Raw genomic sequence first — 21,290 nt, 5'->3', positions numbered from 1 at the left:
GCTCGAACCATTTCTCGAAGCAGAGATCAGTCACTTCTTTAGAAGGAGAGTGAAGAAAGGAGATGGGCTGATGCTACCTTGACTGTTTTATTATTATAAAGTGTGAAAAACAGAGATCCTTTGTGCTTTACACTCACGCAGATCCTTCCTTTTCCCCTTATAATTGACAGAAAATTATCATTTCTACAGTGAAGATCAGCAAAATACTTCTCCTAAACATTTAATGTTTTTCAGACAAAGACTGATCCCTCTCACATATTTCTTTCTCTTTGCAAAAGAAATAAATTAAATTTTATTGAGTGAAAGATAATCCTGCATCCCTTTATATCACCTTCACTTCTGCTGTTGGCTACAGCTTTTTTAGAGACAGAGTATGAGCACTTAGTTAACTAGATTTGTGCTGAGGGCAAATGGAGATTTACTAGTTATAAAAAAATGCAGGCAGTGAACAGCTAAGTCTTCTTTAGGAATGTAGTCTTTTCTTATGTTATGGTTTTGGTATTTTTCTAGTTGTCTAGTCAATGCACTTGAAAGTAGAGAAATAATTAAGAAGTTTATCAAATTATGAATTTAGGGATTATAACTCTATTTTCTTTCAGAATGAATATATATACACATGTAAGGCAAAACTGTTAGTGTAAGTGGCTAAAAAATCAAGAAACTACAAAAGAAAACAGGAAAGAACACCTAAAATTCCCTTTCCACTTATTACTTGCATTATTCCAAGCTGTGTTTGACAGAAAAAATTCTTGGTGCAGATGATACTTGAATATGGGAGCAACACCATTACAGTTCTACAATACAATGCTATAGCATCATTCTTCCAAATAATTATTCCAGATGCCTCTTCACAAAATATATGTACTTAGAACTATTGTTTTTATTTTAAATTTATTATAATATCATTGTGTTAGAGATGACCCAACCTGGACGCAATTGGACTGAAACTTTTCCTGGTGTCACTTGTGTATTTGTTTCATGGTCACTAGGTATTGTGACATGAACCGTGGGGTTTTCAACCAAATCTGATTGGCAGCCTCTTTTCATTAAGTTGAAAACAGTGTCACAGCGTCCCTTCTGTGTTGTGCCAGCCATGAAATCCTGTTTAATAAGAAAGAAAAAGTACAAAACAATCTGAGCTGAAAAAAAACTGTATAAACTTCAAAGGATGAAGAAAACCAAAATAACGGTCTTTGAAACAATAAAATATGCTACTATAATTGCATAAATTATAGGACAAGTTCATGAAGCCATATGTTTTTAATAATGGCAATGATGCAATATTTAAATTAGAAGTTAAACCTAATTTCACATTGACCCTTTTCTACACAAAAAAAAAATTTAAATGAGAAATAGGATCTTGCACAATCAGAACAATCTGACTTTGGAGAAAAAGGAAATTACACACTGTTATTATGTCACTTAAAAAAGTTCTGTGCCATGCTATGAGCTCATTTTAGCAAGAAAGCATCATTCCCACAACATCAAAAGAGGTTAGTTTTCAGAAGAATCCATTGGTAATGTTACTCAGGCTGATATTTAGTAGGAGCACCAGAGGTCAGCTCTAGATTTAGCCAGCTTGAATTTATCTATGTCACTACACAAAGTCCATAGACCTGTGTCATGGTTTGACCAGGAAGGAGTGGGAATTCTGGGAAGCTGTGGTCAAACCAATGAAAGTTTTGGGTTTCATACTGACACCTGGTGTAGCCAGTGGGGTTTGGACTCACCTCCGAGAATACACAGGGGTTAAAAGCAAGGCACTGCCCTGGCACTTCCTCTTTTGGACATCGTCGGGCGAAGAGGTCAGATCTCTCCCCCGTCCGGCCCGCTGCTGCTGGGCGGGGGAGGGGCCGCCATGCCGTAGGCCTGGGGCCTGGACAGAGGTGGGGGTTGAGGGGGCTTCGGGGGGGCTTCGAGGATGGAAGGGTGGAAGGTCCCAGAGAGTCAGCCCTCGGGCAGCCAGCCCCCCCCTCCCCCCCCAGGAGAGCAGCCAGCCAGGAGGAGAAGGAGGAAGACTGCCCGGCCGGAGCGGCAGCGTGTGGGCAGCGTGCGTGGGAGTCGCTCCGGGACCGACAGCAGAGAGACTGAAAACTTTTAACCCTTTCTTGCATGACTGGGGCCTTACAAAAATGCTAATCCTCCTCGAAGCTGAATAAGAAGGGAGATGAGAGATGAGATGACTTGGCCCGGAGATTGTAGAGATGATTAGATGGGGAGAGATGATTTGGAGTGGCCTTTTGGCTGGACTTTTTCTTGTAGCCATGGACTCAGTTGTTCCTGTGACACAGACTGCATTTAGGGGGAGGCAGTGCCTCAAAACCAGGAGGGTTCATTCGTGAGGACCCCCCGGCCCCAGGGGGTTGGAAAAATATGGGGGGGACAGTTGTCCCAAAAGCAGAGACTGTGCCTTTTTTGGAGTGAGACAAGGCATCCTTGAAAGACCACCCTAAAAGCAGCTCTGGTCCATGTCTCGGTGGTGAGAGCACTGAGCATGGAAGAACCATGTCACAAGCGGCAAAAGGACTTTTTTTTCCCCGGGCGGTGCCGAAGTGACAGGGAAGCACACGAGGTTCTCAGTGTGTCTCCACGAGAAGCCTATGGAACGAGAAGGACTCCTTTCCTCTTCATGAACTGCAGTTTGAGTATACTAAAGTGTCGTGCTGGGCTGGGCAGTTGGTGTTTTTTGAGAGAATGTATTGGATTGGGAAAGTCAGGGAGTGGGGAGGAGGAAAAGTGGTTTTTGTAAAGTTTTCAATTTTTTTTTTCTTTTCTTTATAGTCTTTCCCTATTTTTCCTGTAGTTTTAAGTAATAAAGTGTTCTTTATGTTTAAGTTAGAGCCTATTTTGCTTATTCCTAGTCACATCTCACAGCAGACACCAGGGTGAGGCATTTTCATGGGGGCACTAGCTCTGTGCCAGGCTCAAACCATGACAACCTGCTGAACTACATCATTTCAATTCCTGGAAAGAGGAATCCATGTATAATTACAGGAGTGGACAGTTTAGGATGTCACCAACATAAAAAAGCCCTGGTAGCTTTTTTATGCTTTTTAATGAAAAGTGATTAGTAAAAGGATGATGTCAGAAGCAGCCCATCCTTTTCTGCATTGAAAGAAAAAAGTTGTCCAAAATTGTGCCAAAATGATCCAATCCAAAATTCCTTCCTGACCACTAATCTGATGATTAATACGATTCAGAACATGTGTGTGTGGGGGGAAAGACAAGATCTCTTGTATTCTTTCAAAGTATTGGTCCATCTGAGTCAAAGCTGGAGACCAACCAAACAAAGGACAAGCTCTGATCTTTCAGATGCAAATGGCAAAAACAAGCAATCTAAACTGCAGCGAACTGTGTATTAGACAATAAATAGTTATCCAGACCCTGTAAAGACTAGAGAAAGCCCCTGAACAATGAAATATGACAGTCCTATATCTTGTTTTCCTATCTTCAAAGCTTCTTTTTGTGGTCTATCCCAGATATATTTTTTCTATAACCAAACCTATTATTAAAACCAACGCATTGCTTTTTAAGTTACTGCTATTTACATATTCTTTAGTGGATACTTTTCAAAAAGCTAGATTTTTAAATGCATAAGAATTTAGCTACTCTTGTTATCAGTAATGACTAATAGATTTGTAGTGTTTTCTGAGGTCCACTGTGTGTAGGTATAAATTCAAAGCATTTCAAGAGTTCCTCAGGCCTGATTATCTTATTAAAAAGATTTTTCTCATGAAGCAGGCGGCTAAGCTGCACTGCAATATTTCCACCTGCAATAATACTAGTTATGCTGTCCCATAACCATGGATGGTGTGTAGGTGAGCCAGCTATTTAAGAGGGTTTGAGAAAGCCCTGGTGTCCATGAACAGCTCTCAGGATTGAGAAGTGATGCAGGACAAGCAGAGCAGAAGTGAAACTGGCCAAGGCCATGTGCCTACTTAGAAGGGGACGTACTGCAGCTCCAAAGCACTGGAGAGTTAGCAAATGCGGTTCTGTAATAAATGCAGATGGAGGAGGATAAAGCTTTGCCCTTTGTAAGACAGGACATGGGGCCAGAATAATGAACACTGTAATCCATTGTGCCATCTACACGTGCTAAGCTTCTTCTGGCAAAACAATCCCTGCATGCCTCTACCCATCCTTGCATTACTCAGCCTTGTACCTTTGGCACACTAAGTTAATAATTCCAAGACATAGATATTACAGTGCATTACTCTTCTTATCTCTGCAAGATACACCCCAGGAACTTATCTACCTTCTCTGCTGCTAACCGGAAAGCTACCACTGGTAATTTACACATGAACTTAAAGAGCATATGAGCTTGCGATTGACAGTGAAATTCTTCAAAAGCTTGCTCCTCTGAAGTGATTATTCAAAATCATGTTATCAACAGGGTTATGTGTTTTCTGTCAAACAAAAGCAAAAATTCTCATATTCTTATAGCTTGAACAGTAACAATAATTTCAGAATAATTCTTGCTACCTAAGATCTATCTTCCGTGCCAAGTCTCAGAACTGATAGTTTCCAGTGTCAAAATGAGAAAAGCATAATTTTTTCCATTTGTGATAGGATCATAATATAGGGTGAAGCTGAAGTCAACTCCACTGTTAGCAGAACCTTTTGCTAAATGCAATAGACATATATGTATAGACTTGTTTTCATATATGATAAGGACTTAAAGTACTGATAAGTAATTTTGCTTTGGAAGCCAAAAACTGTTAAAATCTCAAAGTTACTGTAAGTCTGCCAAAGCTGTCTACAAAGCAGATGGAATGCATTAGGAAGGTCTCACTTTATTTAAAATTACTGCAATTTTCCAAATAAAAGGTTGCATTTTCTCCTTTGGAAACAAAATGTATTTCACATGATTTCTCAGGTTCTGTCTCTAGGGGTCATTTAAAGATTTTCTTGCTATTTCTCACTATAATTTTCTCAGTTTAAAGGTCTTTATAAAGATCAGAAGCAGCTAAAATATAAAGTCAAATGTAATTAAGCAAAATGCCATACCTCTTGAGCACACCATCCACACTCTGGACCCAAAGCAAGACACTTTGTGCATGTTACTGCATTTGAAGTGGCACATCTGCTTTCCGCTGCAATGAAATACAAACCCAAACATTCATGATTTATGATGATATGTGAAATTGTAAAATATCTAATTTTAAACCAACATTTCAAAAATGACTTCTCCAGATTCAGAGTGATGACAATATATTAAAACAGAAGTAGAACATAACAAAGGCACTGTGGCAATGGAACAGAATTTTCTTCTCTCTACAGTCTAGAAATATTTGCACAAATTGAATAAACTCCATTCAAAATTAACAAGGCCAAATTTTTAAGATCCTGATTTAGAATAATTTTGAAGTGCAAGTTTATCTTTGGCATGTATCTTGCTGATTTACTGCCTAAGAGAAATGAATTTACAAGGTAGCTTATCATTTCATAGACATTTTCCCTTTAAGTCATTTACACTTGACTGAATTATTCATTATTCACTCCTCATGAAACCCAAAGTATTTTCTCACCTTCTATAAATATTCTCCCTCTGCATATTCATTTTTGCAATGAATAGTTTCCCAGAAGAGGAAGATTTTCTTTTCCAGAAGCAAATAGAAATGAATCCAACACTACATGTGTCACAGATTGAAGACACATCATTCTGTACCAACAATTGCAAAAATTGTGCCTACTTACATGTCTACCAGCAAAGTCCTTTATATCCTTTTCACGTCTTTGTTTTATAGATCATTGCTTAAGTTACTACTCTTTCCTATGAAACTTTGGCAGTTGGTATGGAGAAGAAGAGTCTTTTCAAGGGACTGGGTCAGCTCAGCTAGAATGTCAACATTAGTGTATCCTTTCACCATGTTGAGCACAAGCCTCTTGCAGACCAGTGCACCTCTAAAGAAGACAGAGGTCACCTGCTAGGAGTTATATGGAGGGCCCAAAATGCACAGCTCGGTAGTACTGTGTTAAACAACATTGCTTTCTGGCATGTTCAGCATGCCATATTAGAAAATATAAAGGGAGTAAAATAAATTTAATTTCTACATACAAAGGCTACATATGTTAGTTGGTCCATTGTGATAGTGTGCATCATCATATCAAAACAGCATATCAAAACAGTTTGATGAAGAGTTTGGTTTTCATCCAAAGTTTTGATGACATGATTGTCTGAGATTATTTCCTTCTAACGTGAAATAATAAAGCAAACCATCTTTCTTTTTAGGCAATAAGACAAACTTCTTATAGTGAGCAGTTGCATTAGGAGAATATGTACTAAAATACCTTTTTTTAAAATTTATTTTGCTGATTTCATCTGTGGATTCTAAGATGAGATCCTGTATCATATAAACACCTAGTATTCAAGAGGTCACTTAGAACGATGGCTGATGCAAGGCACTAATCACAATTTGCACATTGTTATTATTATCAACAACACATACACCAGTATTAACAAGCCTAGTGCAGCAAAGCTGTAGCATTATACTGATAATGTGTAGATTAGTGGCAATTTAATTAATTTCAAAGGTCAAACCAACATTTCTATTTCATATCAACTGCTGCTGACAATTTTTGCCATGAAGGCAATGTGATGAAAAAAAGCATAAATGAAAAGGAGAGCTACAGGTATGATATAAACAGTAAGTTGAAAAGCAGACCAGGAAAGTGCTGGAATGCAGGGAAAACTGATTAAAGGGTGGGAGAGGTTGGTAGGGATAAATAAAGAAGGAGTTGCTAAGGAGAACGAAAAGAACAAGACAAAATCTGAAGGGATTTTTTTGTTTCCTTTTGTTATAAAAACAAGCATAGCAAGTTTTACTTGGATGTGAAATGAGAGCAAGTTCATTCAGCACTAACACAATAAAACTTTTTTTTGTAATTATAAGAAGACAGCAACTGTACTTTATGCAGTTCTAGTTCTGCACTCTGAAAGAGCAGTCCTAGAGGCCATAGAAAATGTTACCACATACTGCAGGAGAGGGGAAAAAGTATGAAGATTTTGAGTAGGTACTGACATGTACAGGGTTGTAGACCTTGCCACAGATCCTTTTTTAGACAGTATTCATAAAGTGCAAAGAGTCAGAATGAAAAGTTGTTGAAAGAATAAAAATAAAAGGAATGTAATTGTTCTTGGCATACAAACACCCCTCCCATCTTCAACTGGATATCAAAGATAGCAGAGATGAAAGGCGTTACAAGAAAAAGAGAGTGATAAATTCAGTAAAGTGTCAAAGGACAAGGAAAAATATAAGTTGCTGATCTGCAGCCTAATAGTGGTTTTAAGACCACCATGGAGCAAAATAGGGAGAAAATTACATGAATTTTGAGGTTACCCATTCAAGTTAATATTCATTGCAAGAGACAGAGCTGGTCTGATAAGAATAAATAGCTGACATGAAAAAATGAGAAACCTGTGTTTCGAGCTATTCAGATACGGAATAAGGAAGATTAATTCCTAGTCATTGCAATCAGTAAACCAAGTAAGCCAAATAATAAGTATGGCCTAATTAATTTTCTGCAATAATATCTGAGACTCCTTTCTTAAAACATATAATCCTATCTGCAAAACACATACTTTAATTTAAATGCCATTGACCACATAGCACAATATTAACACCTTTTTTAATATGCACTTCCTAAAAACCCCAACAATATGTGTCTATGTGCCATTTTCCAGATGCATTGGAAAGCTGACTGAAAAATAACTGTATGATTAGTTTATTGAATCTATTGAAACTTGATTTAGTTTATTAATACAGCCTGTCCAGTAAAACATAGGGGGAGTCTGTGTCTTTCTGACTTTGCAGACTGCTAAGTCAGAAACAATATCTTAAAATCTAGTTTCAGTGTGATCACATTAACAAATGAGATATACAGTACTCCTGGATGCAAAACTCTTTGCTGATAACTCTCCAGTCTCAAGAGCTCAATTTTCATAACATTAAGTCGCAGATTGGCAATAGAGAAGCCTGGTACCATTGGAACAAAAGGTTGAAATTTTATGTTTTTAATAACAAGAAACTTGAAAAAGTTGAATTAATTTCTTTATTTATTGTTCTGTCTACATCACTACTCTGGTTCCCAAGTACATAGTCCATAATAACAGTAACATTTATGGACATGCTTTCATTCATCAAATATTTAGTATTTAGCTGTAAACCTACACTTAAACCATAACTGTTGAAATATAAACTTTTTGGTTGCTTTAAAAAACCATGGTAAAGCAAGAAATATTTTTTTATGAGTTGACTTAAAAAAGAACGGAGATTTTTCCTGCCACTTCACCGAAAACAGAGTCCAGACAAGACTGAGTTACTGTTCAGCCAAAGCTAAGGGCTAGTTTCTACTGGCGTAGTTTGAACTGATGTATGCCAAAAGGTATTTTCGACAGGGGCCAAATTCTGTGCTGAGAACTGCGAAGGCATATGCATATAATAAAAAGTGCATCAGGTTAAACTACACTTTTCCAGCCTACTCCACAAAATTACAACCATGCTCCATCAACTGCAGCTATTTACAGTGATCACAGGTGTGGCAAGCCTAGACTGTCTGCAACAAGAAGGGATCAAGGCAAGACAAACATCCTATATGTTATAATTATATCCTGCCTCCTTATTATGAAAGTAACCTTATCACAATCAGGGTATTTATCTCAGAGATGAAATAGCAATAAAGCACTCTGGCGTCTCAGAGGGGGATGTTAAACAGGTTTTCAAACAGACAGCACTTTGTTCAAGTACAGCCAAGAATTTGGATTTGTATCAGCTTCACAGTTGGTACACGCTTGTGCTGGCTTTGGAGGGTGTACCACTTGCTTTCTTAAAAGAGAAAGCCAAAATATAGCTTGCAGCTTTTGTTCCCTGATCATGGCCCTCACACTGGTGAGCACTCATTGAGGCAAGCAGATAGGAAAATATCCAGCTTCCACAGAGCTGGTTTTCCTTCAATTGTGCATCTAATCTTGTTCTAGGGCAGCCATCAGCCAGGCTATCCCCCTGCACAGATAATGAATGAGGCCTTCACTAGCTCATGTATGGCCTAATTTATGAGGAAAGCTGCAGCTTTTATGCAGTAAACCGCAGTTACTTTCACTTTTCTGTCTTCAGAGCAGAGCAGCAGGACCCTGCAGAGGGGACAGGCAGTGGCCGTCCCCCCTAACACCGGGCTTCCCCACTCGCTCTGGCTGGGCAGGCAGGCACAATGAAAAGCATCATAAAAATGCTACAGAGGAGGGATTATTTTTCCATGATTATTATGTTGGACAGTTACTTGCTCAGATTACAGGAAAAAAAAATGAGTGTCTGTGCTTTAACTGCCAATCCTAAAACCTAGTCCTGGAATTAGGGATTTCCCCCCCCCCCTTTTTTTTTTTCTAAATAAGAAATAATTCTCTCTGCCTTTTGTGCCATACCTTAAAAACACACTATGACATCACCAGATTTTCCAATAAGATTACAAGGTATACCTCAAAATCAGCTTTAAAAGGTACTCAACCTTGGCCAGGAAACGAGATCTCAACTTGAATACTGTACACTTTTTATGCTTTATAATAAAATTCTAAGATTACTTCAAAAGAATACCAAACAACTTTTCTTTCCTCTCCCATTTTTTCTATTTCATATGGCATTTGTTAAGTTGTTTCATTTCGTCATTAACTTTTGGGCACTTTAGTTTCACTATTGAGACAGAAAGAATCTAAGCTGCACACTGATTTTAAAATGTTTTTTGCCAGTAACAAAAGAAGCAGTAAACTAAAACTCTGCATGGCAGAGGACATGTTTTTGCTATGAAAATAAAGATGTATAAAAGAAAGGTGAAAAACACTATTAAATTCTGAGCTCTCAAAAAATACTTCTGTAAATCTGGCACATGAGTAAAACACCTTTCCAAACAAACAAACAAGATAAAAACCCCTCCAAACCAAACCAATCAACTTTTACAGTGTTCCTAATAGGAAAAATGGAACTGGAAGAGATAAACCATAATGTGGTTACAGAAGTGGTAAGAGGCAGAGGTGAGAATCGAATAAGTCTTTGCACATCTAAATAAATGCAATGAAAATAATCACTAGTGAACAACTCCTCATACTGATAGGGACTTCCCATTCCTAACTTTACCATTTTATCCTCCCCTACACACACACCGAGAGTTTTGGGGTTCCCAAATTAATCTGCATTACCTTATGAAGAAAGTACCTTTTAAACATGAGAGTCATTAGTTACAGCTACACAGGTGATTTACAAAGCCATTAAAATGCAAAGTCATGCAGAAGTCTGCCCTGCGTGAATTTGTGCCTTTGCAAAGCACGCAGGAAAAACCACCAAGATCTTCCTTTTTTGCACATTGTGCAAGGTCTGAATGACGTCACTGGAGAGAGCTGACACTGGATTTCAGCTGAACAGCGCAGACAAAAGGGGAGGACACCTCTGTCAGCATAGCATTGGGAAAGCCCTGGCAGAGAACAAGAGTCATAGCTGATGCTGGAGGATAGAAAATGCTTTGAAAGTCTGCTCTGTAAAGGCACATTGACATGGAGTTCCCAAAAAGCGAATGGACACTTCTGTAATTAGAGAGGATATTCACATTAAGCTTTGAGGTAGTTATATAAAGATCAATAAGGGGAAGTGCCGGGTTCAGCATTTCAGTCAGAACAAGCCCATGTGGCACTACAGGTTGGGGGGAAAAGGGGCTGGAAAGCTGCTGGTGAAAAAGACATTGAGATTCTGGAGCATGCCCAGAGAAAGGCAAGGGAGCTGGGGAAGGGTGTGGCACAAGTCTTAATAGGGGCAGCTGAGGGAGCTAGAGTGGTTTAATCTAGAGAAATGGAGGCTCAGGGGTGGGGAGGGGGGCTTATCATCTTCTACAATTATCTGAAAAGGATATTGCAGCAAGGTGGAGGTTGGCCTCTTCTCCCAGCTAACAAACATTAACACAAAATGGCCTCAAGTTGTGCTGGGGAAGGTTTAGATTGGATATCAGGAAAAATATCTTCACTGAAAGGGCTGTCAAGCCTTGGAACAGGCTGCCCAGGGAAATGGTAGAGCCATCATCCACTGGACATGTGGATGTGATGCTTAGGAACATGATTTAGTGGTGGGCTTGTGCTGGGTTAGGTTGAGAATCTTGAGGGTCTTTTCCAGACTAAATGATGCTATGATTCAAGGAGATACTTCTGAAATTCTCTGAGCCCACCTGTGTCTTTCTTATCCTCATCTCTCTGAAAAGTTCCAGCACGTACATGAAGGTTGCACATTAAGATGAAAACTTGGGGAACATAAGCCTCAGACAGATGCACAGCAACCCAAGTTTTTCACCTACATATAGCAATTTTGAAGGGTTTTTTTTTCCCGAAAGGTTCATATAACAGCCTTTTTGAAAAGGTACTACCTGTAGTAGCCACTGGTACTGCAGTTAGGACTCAAAAACACAACATTCAAACCACAGCCTCAGACATGGCCTTGACTATGAGAGACAGAACTATTGACTACTCCAGTCTGACTTTGTTCCCAAGCGACAATACAGAATGAAAACAAGCAATGCAACCTTGAAATTTTTTTTGTCTCTTGGCCAACTTTACTTGTAGCCTCTCCTTTCCATGAAACTTCCTGCTTTTCTGGGAGATGGTTACATTTTGTTGATGCAATTCATGCCTGCAAACAATGAGTCAAAGCCTACTTGGCTTCAGAAACTAATCTATCCTGTCTCTTGCAAATAAAACATACAGGAAAATTTACTAGGATTATATCATTAGAACAGACTAATTTCCCACAGTCATAAAAGCCAATGCTTCTATGGCACAGGTTTGATGGTCCTGTTTGTACAGCTTTACACCAATAAAAATGCAAAGCATATGGAACCAGGGAGCTTAAAAAGTTTGGTTTTTTTTAATCCCTTGATTTCAAGGAAACTTCAAGATGTGTGGAGTTGTGTTCATTCAGTTTCCTAGGATGGAACATGGGCATAGGAAAAACTGTACTCCAGTCATCCACAGCTGCTAGAAACTCCCTCAGAGTAGACCAGCTTGAATACAGTCATGCTGCTTCAGCAAAGCCTGGAATGGCTACTGCCATATACCACTGCTAATTTAATTTCTTTTGTATTAGTAAGCACTGCTCACAGGTAGCCTATCAACAGCCCAGAATGGTTGGTATTTTCCTGTGTATTCTATAAAGTCTTACCTAATCAGGAGGTCACGATGGTTATAAAGGTAGATAAAAATGACTATTTTCTGCCTGCTTAAGAAGATCAACCTTGAATAAAAGACCAGCCCAAGCTTTATCTCCCACCATCTTCTATAGCTGTACCTCCTTAAACCAGGCCTTCAACCCCTAATTGTTTCTCTAAAGTACCCTTTTATTGCATGTCTAATCATCACCAAATTGCTGCTTTCTGCCCTATAGGAGCATGACCTCATCCTGGCACTGTCTCTCCATTCACATACCCAGCAGCAGTGCAGAGGATCCTAATAGCTCAGGGCTATTTCGTCCCACACAGTGTCACCAAAGACAACCTGATAGATTCTTAGTCCATAGCAATGCAAATAGCTTACTTCATTCTCATTTATCTGCAAACATGGTGGTTTGGAACAAATCTATTCTAGTTCGAAATTCCCGAGCTGACGACCTAGGGGAACAAGTCCCTCAGCTCTGAACACAAAATGATAAACTGAATTGTGCTTTTACACAAGATTTTCCTGAAACAAACCAAAAGCTGTGCACGTGTGGATTAGGGAGACAGATCATTGAACATACATAGTTTACACTTGCAATGAGAAAACCTCAAGAATATGAAATAAAAGCTAAGACTGGTATCAGAGAGGATAACCACCATTCCCTAAGGATTTGTATGTAGTCCACAAGATTGGGAGGAGCATTTATTCAAGAGGGCTATTTAAAAAATGTTACTGTTTTCTAGAATACCAAGTCTATGGTATTTGTTATTTCAGTAATCTGCTTTTCAATAGGATTTTCAATCTCCAAAGATGGTTATTGTCCCTGAGACAAATTGGTAAAAAACTTTCTGGGATTTTTTTCATAATTAAAAACCTCAAAACCCAACCCACCTGTCTAGGAACAGACACTGCACAACATCTATTTTAGGTTTAGCCTGTTAAATTTTATAATTTGAGGGCAAAGATTACACAAAATATGGCAGTGGGCTATAAAATATACGGACTCACATACTAATTATAAGTAAACTACAGGTGCTCACAGACTGTTTGAATGCAAGCTTCTCCTTCTGCTCTTTCAAGGAAGTATTCACATTTGTGTAGGGTCTGCAGGTGCAGCTTAAATGCTCTCTTAAGAGACAGACTTCAAACGTGCAAATTCTAGGCTTTAAACAGGTAGTGGTTTATTTAACGTTCTGAAGTAATGCCACAACATTTCTAACAGCAAAATGCACTCCAACAACTTTGCTTAGCTTGGAAGAGGCTGCTTGCTGATGTCATTAGTTTTATTTAGTTACTTTGTGCCATTCATGCCATTGTGTAAGTTGTTACAAGTTTTCTTATTTCCTGGTAGTCTTGTTTGAGCAAAAAGATGGGAACTTGGTTGATTTTGGGAAGAAGATCTCATCTGAGAGAAGCAAGTTGTCCTCAGCACAGTACTAACCCTTTCCACCCTGCAGAGATAAGGTGGAAATAAATTGTACTCTCAAGTATAGAACAAACAGAATTCACTTAGCCTAATTCCCTTGAACATAGAGAAGGAACAGAATTTATTTTAGAAAGGGTAGCTACTGGACTACTTTTGTGATGTCACCATACACCATGCAGCTGTATTCATAACACTGCTACAACAGCAAAACACCAAAAATACCAGTCTTCAATATTTGAACCCAATGAACTACTGCTGCTAACAACCTAACTCCCAAATCAGTGGGCAGAGAACAGGCCTGAAGTAAAATGAAAATCAAACATGCAGGAACATCATTTGACCTGCCTAAAGCTACAGAAATTTCTTTCTCCAATAACCATAGTTAAAATATTTGTCTCAGCATCTTTTGATGACCATAAATACTTCAGACTCATTATTATTGTCACCATGGGTAAATACCAAGAAGTTACCACAGGCATATGACAATGAAGTCATGGGAAGCAGAGAAACATATAAAGAAAAAAGTCAATTATGAGCTTTGCAAAGTTTTCAATTTAGGCCAATTTAGCCTCAGCTAGAAGTTGCTTTTTTGGCAGCTTTCTAATGCTGTAAATTCTGATCATCCTGAAACACTTACATTTTGCTCAAGGGGTTATTCTTGTTCTGCCACCAGAACAAGGGGGAATCCTGAATGGCTGGCAAGAAGCTTACTTTTCTTCTTGGAGAAAGGTTCCATTACAGTGTACAGTGAACTAATTCATTAGAGCCCCACTTCCTTCCCAAAAGTTAAACTAAATAGCCCAAGTCCATTTATGTAAACTGCCAAAAGGAAAAAAATTAATGAAGTTCAAGTACTTAGAAAAGAATAACAGACCATATCCTACTTTGTCCATCAAAAATTATGTTTGCCTAAGCAGATGAGAAAGAATTATTACATCTTTCCACTGGTTAAACAGAAGTCAGCAATTAGTAGAGGAGATACAGCAACTTTGAAAACAAGATTTTGCTGAAAAGGAGGTTGCAAGTAGAAAGAGAAGCACTGAGGTCTTAAGAATTTTATTAAAAAAAAACCCCAAAACAAAGAAAGTTTATTAACAAAACGGAAACTACATCCTTCTCCACTCTTCTGTTTTCAGTAAATTCATCTTGAGAAGTCAAATTTATACCAAGATGTCTAGATTACCAGTTACAGCAAAAGCTCTGAATAGTTCACATATATAAGTTTTGAAAATATAACATACAACTTTAGTGCCATTTATATATTTTAAGAACACTAAACAAACTTTAAAGGTCAGAACACCAAGCTATTCCACTTGTTCTTCTTACCCTGACAGAACTCATTCAATCACTGCCTTAGATACACCTATTCTGAACTAAGAAAGTACACTTTTTCTATAATCAGTTTTTAAAATATACATTGTTGAAAAAATCAACAATGTATATTTTAAAAGATTTAATTTATAAATTAAGGTTAATGTTCCTTACATCAGGCCTATTCACAGAATCATAGCATAGAATCAGACTAATTTAGGTTGGAAAGGACCACTAAGATCAACCCAATACTGCCAAGTCTACCAGTAATCCTCTAGATTGATACATATCTCATGAAAAACTTAAGTTCATATGCACCTGTCTGAGGCTTCTCTTTGAGTTTTTGTCCTGAATGATTCCACCTTCATATAAGTGGGGGAACTTTTCAGAGATGAGGATAAGAAAGGCACATGTAGGCACAGGAGTACCTCCCTGAATCATAGCATCATTTAGGCTGGAAAAGATCCTTTAAATCCTCTGGTCCAACTGTTAACTGTTATTAAAAAGTCTTGATAAATATCAGCAGCCCATGTCAACTTACACAATTTCTAAATAAAATATCTTCCATTTTTCTTCTCCTATGGTAATTAGTTCTAATTGTCCCAAACTCAAGACAGAACATGGATAAGTCATCACAAATTCTTCACAGGGATTTGAAAACTATTACCGGTATTTAAGTGCTCTATAAAGTATAAGGGTGGTTATAATATGACATTTTAATGTCTGCTTGTGGAATGGGGGTCATTTAGCTTCCATGAAGTTCACATTCTGACATCTTTCCAATGGTCTGGGGAAGTGAAATAAATTAAACTTAGATTGTACGGAAAATCAAATTTATTCATTTAGGCCTCTTGACTAATGGGGTCTAATTTTTCTTTTCTCAGTTGTTGCAGTTCCAGTTTAAAGGCCCAAAAAGAAGCAACTGCCTCTTCAAACTGTAGAGAGTATTTCTGATGCATGCACTCTTCAGACTGCCTTGACAAGTTTCCTCAGCAACAGCATATCCAAACTAACAGAGGCAACCTTTCCAGAGCACCAAGAGAATGGTTATTGCTCTTCTAGTTCATAAACTGCCCCTCTCCTCTCTTTCCCCAGCCTCATCTCAAACACCTGTAGCATGAAAACACTGTAAACACTACACATGCAATGAGTTTCATTCAATTTGCAAAAACCATAAAATAAAAAAAAACACCTTACCACAGAAGCCCCCCAGAGACATGAAATTGCAACCGATTATGAAAAGTGCACAATTTGCAAAGCAAATGTATTCATGTCATTGGCAAAATATGCTCCTTGAGCAATGTGCACATAAACAAACCTCTCCCTCACCATTTCTCAGAACTGCAGCTTACAGCCTGCTCAAACTGCCAGGTTGTTTTTCCCCAAATGCTGGTTTCCAAAAGGTTGGCTTTCCCAAAGATGGTCCATTAGCCCTCAGGAGCAGATCACCCAGGCAGACTCAGGAAACGGAAAATGGGTCTTCTCTTCTTGCATTGTTTTAAGCCTCAGGAAATGCCAAACTGGCTCAGTGTTGGGTATTCCATATAACACAGCTTCTTCCACTGAGACTCAATAGAAAATGGGCCACATGGGTACACAAGAGAATTAACAGACAAACGCCAATTAAAGCTATCATGATATATCTTTTATTTCAGACTTTATTGTGTGCTTGTGTGTGTGTCATGAGACATTTCTCGATCACCTCTCTTCAAAAACTTCCATGGGTGGCTTGAATAGCTTTCCTTATTCCTTTGAGAAGTAACACGAGTAATGGTTTATAAAACTTTCTGACTAGAGGGGTCACATGGAAATCGGATGTGACCAGACTGGCGAAGCACCAAAGACCTTGATGGGAGAAAATTAACGAATCAGAAGTCATGCAATTGGCATAAATCAATTAACAACTGACCCCTTCATGATCACAGATCCCCTACTTTCCCCAGTGGTCTTTCCAAATCACACTCTCAAGAAGACTGAAAATACAAACATTTAAAGTTGGTATTTAAAGAGACCTGTCAATCACAATTATCTAAGAGAATTACTGTGTGACTGTTCCCCAACTTTTAGTTCAGACATAAAGATTTTCATTCCATCCCATTCCTCTTTGCACATCACAAGTACACTGTGTTTATTTGAGCATCATAGAGGAATAACTCCCTGAGTATTTTGGAAAGCACCAAATACCTTCATTTTCATAATTTAATATTAATTATAACTGGTTTTGGGACACTGTGGAGATTAGAACTAATGTCATCTATTAACCCTGACCAATCAGTCATTCTTCAGTACTTGAACCCCACATAACCCCTGTGCTTATACAGCAGGTAAAAAATAAGAGTTTCAGCAGTTGGTTTCTGAACAAGGCAAGGGAACTGTATTCACTGAAGCAAGCATTTACTCAACAGGTTAGCACAATGCATACACATGCTTTTGCTGCAGAATCCAGCTTTTATTCAGTTCACTGGTTTACACCTTTAGGAGTTTGTCAGGTTTAATGCTCCAACATAAATGCACAGATCTGTAGAAATCCCTACAGAACTAGCTTGATTCTTATGTCAGGTATTTGTTATAATTGGCTTACTGAACTGCAAATTTCCTTTTGGTGAGACTTATTGAACAAGGGGCTCTTTGTAGAAGGCAGCAACACTACTCTTTTTATCTGAGCTTACAGGACCTGTAATTTGGGAATTGCAAATTTACAGCACTGTGAGATTTCCTTTTGTACTCATTATAACTTCAAACCCTGCACCAAATTCTACCTTTACTTATCCCCAAGCAATGACTCTCATCTCAAACTGCAGTTTGCAGAACAAATACCTCAGGTAGTATAAAGCTCTCAATTTTTCAATTAAAGAGCCACAAATGCTCCAAAAAGAATTAAATAAATTTGGGTTCCATGTACATTTCATATTAATTCCAGTCTCTTTTAGAACTGGAGATTCAGTGCAACAGATATGCAGGTTCTGCCAACTCTGCACATAAATAAACTGGACTTGCTGATGGCACAGGAACAGCATGATGCTTTTCTCCATGCCCAGCACTGTCGATGCAGAAGCAGAGAGGAGTGGCTGCTTGAACAAAGCCATGCTGCCAAATATCTGTACATGGAGCTGCTGCCCAGTCTCTCTCAAAGCAGCCTGCAGACATTCAAAGAATCCAGGTGGTGCTGCACTGGCTACCACAGCCAAATGTAAAAAATCACAAATAACATTAATAATAACAAAAAATTTCACGTGTTCATTCACAGAAAAACAAAACAAAACACTCTTCTTGCTTCAACTGCGGCTGTAGCCTATAAAGTGATTATGTATGAAGGAAAGAATTCAGTGTGCTTTCAGCTTTCATGAATTAGCAGAGGTTTCAAATGAAAAGGAAAAAACAAGGTCTATGTGAGTTACAGCCTGCCCAATCTGAGAGCTGTTGTCACAATAAACACATAACCCATGACGCATTGCCCATATATATTTTCACTATGAAGCACAACAAAGGCAGCAAGCATCTTTTGGCACAAAAGCCCCATGCACAACCTCCCCCCTGTGGCATTCTGTTCTGATGCATTATTTGCACTAGTATGTACCCAGGAACTACACTCATGAGCAAGCACAACACTGCATTCAGGCACAGAACCATCCTCTTCATAAAGTTTCAATTAGCCTTTCAACTCAATTGCACTGTATAAAAAAAAAAATCTGGGATACTACACACGAGATGTCATGTTTCATAAGAAATTTAATAATATATTTTATTTTTCCTATTGACATTTAGTTTGGTTCTGAATTCAAAGTACAAAGCCAAAAAAGTAAAATAAATTATCCTGTGAAAGTTAACAAATTATTCCATTGTTTTTAATAGCACTGGGCAAATCCTACTGAATTAGGCATGAATTTGTCACATATGCAATGAAGAACTTAAGACTAATATATTGTTCCCATTGTAAATCTTAGTTTCAGAGGCTACATGTTAACATTTTAAATCAGCTCCAGGCTTAAGCTGGGAAATGCCAATTATTCCACAAACAGAAAAAATACAGAAAGATGACTGACAACCAGATCTGCTTTTATGATCACTGCTAGCTAAATAATTATGAAATACTACACTAACCTGCTTGCTCTGTCAACTGCTGCACTAAGGTGCATTTGCACAAACCCCCCTCAGCCTGCACACATTAAAACTTATGCTGGGGGCTTTGAGAAGCAATTCCACAACACGAGGGGTTACCCACATTCATCAGAGCCTTTTTCACCAGAGAACGATAGCTCCCGGGAAACTGTCAACATGCACGTTATCCCAAGGTAAACAGAAGACAATCTTCTCGTAGCTCTATCCCTATTTAACCCTGCCATTGCATGCCATAGAAACGACGTAAAAACAAAGTGTTGCCATCCCCAAGAACTGTCCATCCCTAGCTCGCTTCCCCGGGCGGGTGCGGGTGCCGCTTCACGGAGTGTTGTGGAGGGTGCACTTCAGGACCCGCAGCACCCCGGAGTGCGATAGTCCCGCCGGCTTCCCGGGAGCTACCACGGCTCCTTAAAGGCGGGACGCCCCCGGCGTGGGCAGTTCAATCCTGGGCTGGCCCCGGCCGTGTGAGGCTTGGTCAGGAGCCGCTCCAGCCCGGCTCTCCCTGCAGGTACCGTCCGCCCGCCAGCTCGGCCCGCCCGGCCGGCGAGTGCCGGTTGCGCCGGGCGGTCCCAGCTGTCAGCGCTGCGCCTCAAGGCAGCCGCCGGGCCCGGGCAAGCCCCCCGCCCCCGCACGACCCCGCGCCAGAACCGAACCCAGCCACAGCCCCAGCCAGCCGGGGCACGGCGAGCAGCCCTAGGCGCTCCGACACTTACAGCGCTGGCAGAGTCCCGGCACGGCCGCCAGCAGCCGGGCCGCCCCAAGGAAGGCTCCGGGGCCGCGCTGGCACCTGGGCACGGAGACGATCCCCGCGGTGAGGCACGCCAGCAGCGGCACCCACATCATGCGCCGCGGCCGGCACTGCTCCCGCTCCCTCTTCTCGGGGCCGCGTCTCGGCGCCGCGGCGCGCTCAGTCCCGGCCCCCGCGGGGGCGGCGGCGGCGGGGCCGGGGGAGGGGCGGCGGCGGGCCCGGCACAGGTAGGGCGCTCGCAGGGGCGGGCGGGGGCCGCCGCATCTCGGGGGCAGCGCCTGCCGCGCCCCCGCGCCCCGCCAGGACCGGCCCTCCTCCGGCGGCAGAGGGGCCCCGGCCGAGCGCGGAGCTTGGCTCCCTCCATCCGCCTCCAGCCCGGCGGGCCAGGGGCGCCTCGCCGCCCGCGCTGCCTGGGGGGCGCGGGGAGGCTCCTGGCACCGCGCGGGGAGCGGCGGCGGCGGATCCGCACCTCCCTCGGGCGGAGAGGGCGGCTGCCGGGGGGGGGCGGAGACGGCCGCCCCCTGCCCGCCCCCGCCGGGGCCAGGTGGGCGCTGCCCGCCGCCGCCGGGGCCGCCTCTCCGCGCCGGGGGGACGGGGTCTGCTGAGGACGGGGAGGGGAGGGCCAGAGGTCGCGGCCGGCGGCGCTGCGCCGCGCTGTCGGGCCCCACAGCGCGGAGGGTGCGCGCCGGGCCCGCAGCTCCCCGCAGGTTGCCAGGAGACGGCAGCGGGGCAGGTTCCGCGGGCGGGAATGCGGGGGCGGGCCCGGGCCCGGCGGTGAAGTCACTGCGCCCGCCCGCGCCTTTGTTTGGCGGCGGCTTCGGTTGCGGTTCCCCGAGCTCGGCACGGCCGCTGCCCCCGGAGGGGGAGGCGGGCGAAGGCCGCGAGCACAGCGCTGCGCCGCCGGCCCCCGCCGCACTTCGCCGGCCGCCGTGGCCCTGTAGCAGCCGCTCCGCCCCGCTCCGCCGGCTGGGCCGGCCTTCGCTCCATGTGACCCCACCGCCGCTTGCTTGTGCGACCCTCGCCGTCAGCGCCTCCGTAACCCGCGGCGCTGCCCAGCGGCCCCAGGAGCGCCGCCGTTTCCCCCGGGCCCTCCCGCTGGCAGCACCACGCCGGCCCCTGGTGCGGCCGGCAAAACTTCACTACCTAAACCCACCTCCCCTGCTTTACCACCCTCCCCGAATGATTTCTGCCCGGAGTTTCCACCCCTCCGGGCGCAGTGGGAGTAACGCAAAGGTTAACCGTGTGCGGAAAGTACCGCGCCTTGCGGGCCAGGAAAGCCCCACCGGGCCAAGGTGCGATCTCGGCCGCCGCCCCGCCCCGCCTGGCCCCGCTCTGCTCCCCGGAGGAGCTCTCTGCATCTCCGGCCCCTGTGCTCCTCTGCAGGGCTCCGCTCCCCGCGGAGGCTCTGGGTGGTGGAGGCGTTTTGCCGGCAGGTAACCCACCTGGGCACGTCGCCCTGTCACAAGCCGGTGGCCGGGCCCCGCCCGGCGGCGTTACGGGGTAGGTGT

General features: G+C 42.1%; 1 protein-coding gene across 2 annotated transcripts in view; it reads right to left on the bottom strand.

Annotated features, from left to right (window-relative positions):
• The window catches only part of ITGB8 (integrin subunit beta 8), a 49,840-nt gene extending 29,575 nt beyond the window's left edge, over nucleotides 1-20,265 (bottom strand). Inside the window, exons 1-3 of one of the 2 annotated variants that reach the window (XM_064704451.1) lie at nucleotides 19,748-20,265; nucleotides 5,008-5,093; nucleotides 927-1,101 (exon numbers count right to left, since the gene is read on the bottom strand). In XM_064704451.1, coding sequence (XP_064560521.1) covers nucleotides 927-1,101; nucleotides 5,008-5,093; nucleotides 19,748-19,877 — 391 coding nt within the window. In that variant the 5' untranslated portion in view covers nucleotides 19,878-20,265. The remainder of the gene's footprint in view (nucleotides 1-926; nucleotides 1,102-5,007; nucleotides 5,094-19,747) is intronic. The other variant, XM_064704452.1, reaches the window with a different exon arrangement.
• Between the last annotated feature and the right edge of the window lie 1,025 nt (nucleotides 20,266-21,290).

Source organism: Zonotrichia leucophrys, chromosome 2 (assembly GCF_028769735.1).
Source record: "Zonotrichia leucophrys gambelii isolate GWCS_2022_RI chromosome 2, RI_Zleu_2.0, whole genome shotgun sequence".
Taxonomy (NCBI): Eukaryota; Metazoa; Chordata; class Aves; order Passeriformes; family Passerellidae; genus Zonotrichia; species Zonotrichia leucophrys.
This window is presented reverse-complemented; position numbering and strand designations above follow the sequence as displayed.